This window comes from Centroberyx gerrardi, chromosome 16 (assembly GCF_048128805.1).
Source record: "Centroberyx gerrardi isolate f3 chromosome 16, fCenGer3.hap1.cur.20231027, whole genome shotgun sequence".
NCBI lineage: Eukaryota > Metazoa > Chordata > Actinopteri > Beryciformes > Berycidae > Centroberyx > Centroberyx gerrardi.
In genome coordinates, this window is record NC_136012.1 from 7,538,643 (window position 1) to 7,547,993 (window position 9,351).

General features: G+C 43.8%; 1 protein-coding gene across 1 annotated transcript; it reads left to right on the forward strand.

Moving 5' to 3' along the window:
- Positions 1–1,409: 1,409 nt before the first annotated feature.
- sting1 (stimulator of interferon response cGAMP interactor 1) lies at positions 1,410–8,891 on the forward strand. Its single transcript, XM_071927172.2, has 7 exons — positions 1,410–1,485; positions 2,686–2,912; positions 3,358–3,550; positions 5,117–5,225; positions 5,366–5,607; positions 7,325–7,511; positions 8,352–8,891. Exons 2-7 carry the CDS (start codon positions 2,686–2,688, stop codon positions 8,618–8,620), a joined length of 1,227 nt encoding a protein of 408 aa, XP_071783273.1. The 5' UTR covers positions 1,410–1,485; the 3' UTR covers positions 8,621–8,891.
- Positions 8,892–9,351: the final 460 nt, after the last annotated feature.

A 9,351-nucleotide genomic window follows, 5' to 3' on the forward strand; every position in this document is an offset into this window, starting at 1 on the left:
TTCTGTTTTGACTCCCCAGTCACTAACACTGTAAGCATGCCCCATGGGACGATCCACTTTTTTACTCTTGAATAAAATATGCATGAACCTTTGGTATGGATACCGAGCCTTTATTTCCTCACCACTGAGCATTGGCACACTCACACACACACACACACACACACCCACACACAAACAGAAACAGACACGCCCTTAACAGAATGAGGCATTTCCCATCAAGGCCAGTGGAACTGACTGGACCTGTCTGTTGCCCAAACATTTACAAACACATGCTTTCATCATACTATAAAGCAAGGAATCTCTGTCTGTATGTGTGTCCTTTGCATATCTCGAGAACCGTTCGTCCGATCTACGTCACACTTGGCTGGTGTATTGCTGGGGACCCAAGGACGTGCAGTGTCGAGTGTGAAGTTGTTTGGATGAGCGGTTCTCGAGAAAGCTGCAAGCAGCAATACCAGAGGCCAAGCGATCGGCCCGTTCCAAACAGGCATGTTTGGAACGGGCACTGCACTAGTAACCTATGAATTCAGAACCCATACACTCACAGTGCATCAATATGAACAGTGATTGATCATACAAGAAATAGAAAATGCTATGCACTCCCTGGAGTTTTGAAACATATTTGCTAATTCCATTTCATTTTCATTTCCATTTCACTGCAGTACGTGACAGTTTGACTGAACAGTGCTATTTTGTGTGGAAATAGAAGTGACGCCCCACAGTTCCTCAGTCACGTCCCTCTCTCCAAACACTCAGGTAGCTGGAGCTGTAGGCTACATGTACATGTTTTGACATGCGTCGGTCGATGCCCCGGCACATGAGCAAACACGCCGCAGAACCAGGTTATTATTTCATTCCGTGTGTGCCGGCTCTGTGTCATTTTGCTGATGTAATTTTGCCCGCTTTGCTATCAATCTATCAATACTGAGAGGCAGGAGAAAAGCCTGAGTGAGCAGATCTCACATTACTGAAATGAAAGTGTTCCACCAAAATACAAGAAGCTAAAGCATACTATTAATTCCATTCTATTGTATTTTATTGTGTTTGTGTGTGTATGTTTTTGTATTATAATTGCGCTTGTGCCATTTGGTGTCCCCATGATGCATCAAGAGGGATGCAAAATGGCCACTATAAAATGGTTGCAGATGAGAGCTGTGAAATCAACTATATTCAATTCTATTCTATTCTATTCTGCATTTAATGACAGTGGTTTGGCTCCAGGCCTGGCTCTGCAAAGGGCAAAGATTACATCAGAAATTACACAATCATTTAAAGCCGGCACTTCCTCTCTCACAAGCCTCGACCTCCCTCTGGATGCATCTCTCCATCTCTTTTCGCGTAATAAGGTAACATAAGAAGAGGGGGAGTTTCACAGAAATCAAAACCGAAAGTGCTGGTTTGAAGCGAGGGAGGCAGAGAGGAAAGGCAGGAGGAGGGAAGACAAAGGAAATCTCTCTTTAGCTGGATCACAGTGAACGGATCAAGGTGAGTCCCGGCTCGTTTTTGCTGGTCTAGTTTTAAAATGCAGCTTTGTTGGAGACAGGGAGTAAGTGTCCCTTGCCAAATTAAAATTTTCCTCCAGTGCACACTTGAAATAGGCATCAGGCACCGTTGACAGAGATCAAAAAGGCTTTCTGACCCAAAGAAGAGAATCAAAGTATGTTGGCTCTTTTTCAGCATAGCTAAAACTCAAAACAGGTTGATTTTGTTTGGGAATAGTTTACTCTGCCATTTAGCAAGCACTGCTCCAGTTGCATTGTGGTTGTACGGGATAGCTGCACATTTGGATGTGTGTAATTGTATGTGTGTGGGTAGCAAGGCGTTACTACAGATGGGCAGAGATACATCAAAATGAGTCTACAAATTAGTCTTTGAACATTGCATCAAAATAAATTCAACATATTCTGCGTAAAATTGTCAAAATCTATCTAAGATAGATAGATATAATTACTGATAATTGTCCGATACATACATTACCAGTGTGTGTGTGTGTGTGTGTGTGTGTGTACTAATGTATGATGACCACGGCAGCAGTTTAAGACCTTAGACAGATTCCATTTACAAGTCAAACTCTTCAAGAACATAAGTGAATATAACCAAAATGTGGATGGTCAAATAAATTCTGCATTGTATCTTTAACAGTTGCAGTCTTTCATCAGCCATAACCCCCTACATTTCACACCATGATGTGAGCCAGTAGACTTGCAGGTGGACAGGTTCAGTGGCTTTTCAGCCAGCTGCCATATACTGTAGGCTCTCTGTTCTTATTGTAATGTTGCATTCAACTGATGAAATGACGATTGACTGATGATTTATACAAGGTGTGCCGTCATTGCAGAACACACAAAATGTTAAGAATGTGTTTCAACTGGCACTTAAACAAACAAATGTAATGTATTGTCTGTATGATGTAAGGCATGTCCAAAACTGAACACTCTTGTACAAAAATTCATTTGATTTGGGAGTTATTGTTGAATTTGGAGTTGAGTTTGAATTCCCTAGGACATTTTTTCCTAGTGAAATGATGAAAATGGGAGAAAAATGCACCGTCTGAAGCCTCACAGAACAATACTAATGTGAAAATACAGGGGGTTGTTTGGGTGAACTGCCCCTTTAATAGCAGGGCACGTCCAGCACATGTTTTGCCAGATTGTACCCTGACACTGGGTGACCGCTCCCCAACAGATGCAGCGCCTCGGAGGTCAGGAGGCTCTGGTCCCTCGGCCTCGTGGGAGCTTGCCCAAGGTGTGCGCCTCGTCGCTGGCCGCCATAGCGATAGCGGGCTTCCTGCTTCTGTCTCCCGAAATGTCATGCGGCCTGGTTGCCATGGTGATACTCGTCCTGACCCTGGGCCCTCTGCTGCATGGACTGTGTCTTCTGGCAGAGGAGATGTTTTGCCACGCGAACACGAGGTGAGGGGAAGGTGTGTTGTGTGAATGTGTGTGTGTGTTATAGTCATTTGGGGAAAGAGGAGAGAAAGAGTGAGTCTGTGGTGACATTTGATAGCCTCTATATCACAGCAGTGGTATTGTTAGTGTTTCTCAAAATGTTTCCCATAAACCACGTCGCTTCATGTCTCCCCCTCCCTGTGTGCATTCGTTTTCTCTTTCTTTACTGAATAAGATAAAGAAGCGGAAGTGATTTTTCCATCGGCCTTTCACTCCTTCCACCATCTGCCACTCCCAGAAACTAAAAGCTTTAGCTCTGTCTGTCTCTGAATGAAGGCGGTAATGCTTAATTCGTGTTAAAATGCCACAATTAGCACCTTAATGTGTGTCTTTTTTATTCACCCAGTACAATCGATCTCTCTCTCTCTCTCTCTCTCTCTCTCTCCCTCTCTCTCTCTCTCTCTCCCAGGTACCGAGGCAGAGGGCTGCTGCACCCCATGCTGGCAGCCTGCGGTCTGGGTGGGAGGACGCTGTTGGCCGCAGGACTGGCAGGCCTTCTGCTCTACCTGGACGGACAGCCTCTGCCGGAGAAAAGCCAGTGCTGGACGCTCCTGCTCCTGGCCTCGGCCCTCTACCCGCTGTTCAAGACCCTGGGAGTCCTGGTGAGGCCCGACACTCACAGACAGCATTGTCCTGGTTGTTTTGGGAGTCTCTGTTTGTCACTTTGTTTATTCGTACTTCCATTCATCCTCTCTGCTCTCTGTTTTCTTTCTCTACACACGCACACTAGGGCTGCGCCATTAACTGAAAAAACTCAAAACATTGCAATAGGAACTGCTTCAATTTCCAAGCACAGGACTTGAAGGAATCTTGGACCAGCATGGTGGGTTAGAGAAAATAGAGCTAGAGAGACGGGGCATCGTGACCCAGGGCTTCTCGACCCTGTTTCTGCCGGGCTTTGACAACTGCTTTGAAAACAATTTCAGGATTACGGCTCAGAAGGAAAGACCATTACATTTCAGTCTCTACTGCTTGCGAGTCCTGTGCCCCAGGAAAATGGTTCTGACGTGGTTATGAGTCTTTGAAAAGAAACTAATCTGTAATTCACATATAGAGCTCCACTGAGAATCTCCATTAAGATATTTTCTGGTAAAGAACTGACTGGCACTAGCCTAACAATAAAGTTCATTTGAGTTTAGAAATTGAAACAAGTAACCTGTGAGTCTACAAATTCAGTCTCTTAAAGAGTCGCTAGAGCAGTTCCATACTTCATAACACCAGCATCACAAATCCTGTTCCTGTTTCCTGTTCCTCTTCCTGTCCTAGACCACAGGAATACATGTATAATAGCCATTTGGGAATCTCTCTTCAGTGCTTTTTATCGTTATTTTCAATGGAAAGGTCAAGCTCTTGCACGTCTCTGACAGCGCTGAGAGCTTACTTCCTAGGTAGAGGTGAAAAATATTTCAGCTTTAGTAAAAGGGAGCATACTTTAGACTTTTCAGAAGTCCTGTAGCAACAATTAGAGCCATGACCAGCCGTTCCTGAAGCATTAGCACTACTGCCTCCAAAAGAGGTGGATGGTCAACCACAACACATATAGATTGCTTGCACATAATGTAGATTGGTAAAGTGAGTGTTATTCCCTTTAAAGGATAAGTTCAGTGATTTTGGACCTATATATAATTTGTCTCCTAGATACCTGTGGTATTTGGATCCACAGAGAATATTGACTCCTGAATCAGCTGTATGTAAGAGACAAATTTTATATAGGTCCAAAAAAGTCACTGAACTTATCCTGGTCTTGCTGAGAAAAGTCAGGTCATTAATTTGGCATTTCTGCAGTTAAAATAGGTTGAAAATAAGTTTTCATTGCCAAGAGGGACCGTGACACTCACAAAGCGACCTCAAAGAATGTGTTGATTACTTTAAGTATGAATAAAAATTGTTTTCTATCATCTTTAACGTTACTCTGATCCACTGCTTCTGAGTCCTGATGGCACCTGGCGACATTTTGGGTTCAAATCCAGCTCAAAGACCTTGGGTGTAATCCCGTCTCTCCTTTGTCTCCTGTCTAAAAACACAGTCACCCTACCTAGAAAAGAGCAGCTCAGGTGCAGGTCCTTTTCTTCTTTGGCCCGACGCCTCCAAAGGCGTCTGCAGGGTCCTGAGTAGAGGTGAGATGCTGTAACATCCTTCCGGCTGTTTTTTCCGTGGTGGGTGTGCAGGGTCCGTCGGAGGTGGAGGTGTCAGACATCTGTGAGGGGAGGAAGATGAACGTGGCTCACGGCCTGGCCTGGTCCTTCTACCTGGGCTACCTGCGACTGGTGCTGCCACGTCAGTAACATGGACACACACACACACACACACACGGAGGAGGCTGATTCACAGGAGGCTCATTCACACTAGCCCACTAGTTTCCGGATGGTTGTGTAATGTGTGTGTGTGTGTGTGTGTGTGTGTGTGTCTCCACCCAGGGTTGGAGGACTCCATCGCAGCGTTTCGTGCCACCCATCAGGCCGGTCCCTTCAAGGGGCGCGGCTCCAGGAAGCTCCTCATCCTCGTCCCCCTCAACGCCAACATCGCTCACAAGCTGGAGGACGAGGACAACAACATCCGTTTCCACGACAACCTCCCCAACACCGAGATAGACAGGGCCGGGGTGCGGGGGCGGGTCTACAAGCACAGCGTCTACAGCGTATTGGACGAGCAGGGGAAGGTAGGCGGGGATCGTACAGGTGATTGGAAGTCAGGGGTTGAAGATTGCAGATCACATAAAACAGGATGAAAGTAATCTGATTACAAAAAATAATGAGTAATAAGTAATCTGTTAAAATGTAAAAAAAAACAACAACAAAAAAAGTAATTAAGTTACATTTACTTGAAATGTAGATACTTGTTGGATTACTCAAAAATCTGTAAGAACATAGATACTAAAATACTTTCATCCATCTTTAAATAATAGTTGGTACTGGCTGTATATGATCAGAATTTAAAATTTTAGATTGTAAATTGGAGACGAAAGTGCATATTTTATAGGTTTTGGGGGCATATAGGAGCCTAAAGGAACTTAAAGTAACTACAGTATCTTACATTACTTTGTTAGTTCTGTGGATAACATTACTGATCACAATGTTAAGCAGATAATCAGTAATCTGAAAGTAACCTGCCCAACCCTGTTCTAAGTGTTGGGTGGGTTTGTAACAACCAGGATACAGAAAGCAGTCCATGCACATCCTGGCGCCCACTGAGCTTTACTTGTGCTGTAATTCAACTCAATGTTGGTCTTTTTATTGCCAGTGTGGGTTGAAAGATTCAGTGTGCTGGTGTGTTGTTTTTTTTCCTTTGATCAGATTTGTAAAGACTGCACAGCTCAAATGAGAGAGAGAGAGAGAGAGAGAGAGAGAGAGAGAGAGAGAGAGAGAGAGAGAGAGAGAGAGTCTGGGTAGAGTCAGACTCAAGGAGCTGTTTAAGTATGGTTTTTCAATATTTCTGGATAGCATTCCAATGTGCTCTTTATCTCATGTGTTTGATATAGCAAATCTAACAATGACTAGTCAAAACTAACTCTATAATTGGGTGAAGTCAGTGGAGGGTTGAGTCCAAGTCAAGACTGAAACCAAAGCAAGTTGAGCCTCGTTTGAGACCGACACCAAAATAAACCAAAAAAATCTTTCAAAGTGATTATGGAAATGATACATGGCGATATTTTCAAGTATAGGTATATATATAGTTCTCATGCTTCTTTGTCTGACATTATTTACTTCAAAATATCTGAGCTGAGACCCAGACTGAGACAAATAAAGTCTGAGTCCAAAATCCAAAACAATGTTAGCTCCTGGTTTATCTCGGCCCTTATTGCTTCAATTCCCATGGTGATGTATTGATTTGAAGAATTTCGTTTCACTCTAAAATTCATTATCTAAGCTTTTGACGAAAGGACTCATAGTATGTGACAGCCAAATATGAGTTTCAAACTGATTTTGAGGCTGTAAAAGGAATGTTTACATTTGCATTGCCTTCTGAACATTGATGACCTGTACTTTGGCCTATGATAGGTTAAGAAAGTTGAAAAAGGCAATAATCCATGCCAGTAAACCTAAAAGTCATATGCCCAAATACAGTCTGGATCTGGAGTCTTGAAGATGCTATTGGTTACCTACAGTACATCACCTCAGGCAGTGTTCCCCCTTGTACAGCACATCATTAGCACCACCTCCTGGTTAAACCTTGGAACTGGCTTGTGGAGAACCAAAGAACAGGAAAACACAGCAATAGCACCATCTACCTGTGAAACATGGTACTGAAACATTCAAAGAGTCCTCAAAGGTCTCCCAAACCTTTGAGGACTCTGGATGTCTCATTTACTCTTGTGTGTGTGTGTGTGTGTGTGTGTGTGTGTGTGTGTGTGTGTGTGTGTGTGTGTGTGTGAGCAGGCCCATGAGTGTGTGGTGGAGTACGCCACGCCCCTGCTGACGCTCTACAGCATGTCCCAGGAGAGCAGCGCTGGGTTCGGGGAGCCGGAGCGCAGGCAACAGGTCCTCCTCTTCTACAGGACGCTGCAGGACATCCTGGAGCAGTCGCTGGAGTGCCGCAACCGCTACCGCCTCATCCTGCTCAACGGTGGGAAGTGTGTGTGTGTGTGTGTGTGTGACCTTTGTACCCATCTCACGGCACAAGACAGACTGTTTTGGGAGATTTCAGCTTTCCACTTTCCACGTTTTATGCCACTCCTGTGCTTTTATATAAGTTTTGCCAGTGTTGATGCATACTGGGCCTGTTGCTGTGAGGAACTTTTCTCTGGCTTTGGTCCAGTTATCTCCTAGAACTTACGGTCGATGCTAAATACCATTAGGCATAATCATTCTGAGTGATTTGTGCTCATATGGCCCCTTCATCTTTGTGAAAACCCCAGTCTCACACACACTGCTTCAGATCCTCCCATAGACGTTCAATATCTGGTTATTAAGAAGCTCTTGGCAATATGATGGTAGTCATATTGCCAAGAGCTTCTCAATATCTGGTTATTAAGAAGCTCTTGGCAATATGATTAACATCATTGCCAAGTTCTTCAAAGAAGTGTTTGACCTCAGCCTGAGAGATGAAAATGGAAGAGTTTTCCAAGACTAAGGGGAGATTGGATTGATTCTGTGAGGGGAAATGTAGTCCAGCAGACAGCAGAATCCCTCACTGTTGGGGGAACTTTATGTTTTAATTTTGACCCATAATTTATGTGTAGGAAAATTCACTGACTCTCATAACTTCAGAGAATGCAAAAAAGTTAATCTTTGTGAATATGAGTGAGTAGATTTCATGGCTATACAGACCAGGGAACTACTTTCGAACTACTTTAGAAAAAGACGACAAGCAGGACTTTTGTGAAACCACCTTGGTGTGGAAAATCCCCAAACTGACCCCAGATCTGCCTTTATGCAACTTCCCGCTCTTCTTCTCTCCTTGTAGACGAGCATGAGGAAGACCCTCACTTCCTGTCCAAGGTCATCCTCAGACACCTGCAGCAGCAGGAGAAGGAGGAGTTCTGCCTCACCCCGCCCCCCCACCGAGAGATGGCGCACCCATTCGCCACTCATCCAACTGCCCCGCCCATGAAAGGTGATTGGCACCAGCCGGATCCAATGAGCAGGGAGCCCACACTCATGTTCAGCCTGGAGAAGCCACAGCCGCTCAGGGAGGCTGTGGAGAGCACGGACCATTATCAAGGAACCACATAACCATACACACACATACACACACACACACACACACACACACACACACACACAGCTCAACAGTCATGATATTCTGTCTCCAGCATAAAATGTATGGTACAAAGCATTTCGCTCTTTGTCAGTAAGCATACAGTCAAGATTTCAGAATAGGAATAAGAAAATTTAGTGCATCTTATAACTGCTCAACTGTGCTAGTAGCGATGTTTGAATTTAGTTTTATAGGTCTAGTTTTGCCTAGTTTTAAACCAGCATTTAGGAAATAAATGCAAACATTTCTGAGAAGTTGAGTTTGTGTTTCATTTCACCTGAAGAGCTACCTGAGCAATGAAAGGAAGAGAGCAAGTTTAGATACATTCACAGAGGATGGCACATTGAGATGCTTCATCATCATCATCATCAACTGCTCCTCTCATCAAAACTGCTCTTTTAAGATTAGAAAATATGCGACAAGATGAAATTACAGTAATGATCCTCATTGTGAAACTGGGTCTTTGCAGCAGAAATCAGTAATAGGATACAGCAAAGAAAGATAGGATATGAATAAGAATACAGCAAATGGGGATATTAAAGGTAACACAATTGACAATTACACTCGAATGTATTAAGTACAAATATAAAAATGAAAAGGATGAATTTAGCTGTAGAAGATGGAGGTAAATTATGTGCAAGACATACAGATCTCATATGTGCATTAGTTGTTGTCCACTTTATCAAAGACATTAGATGTTGTGTAA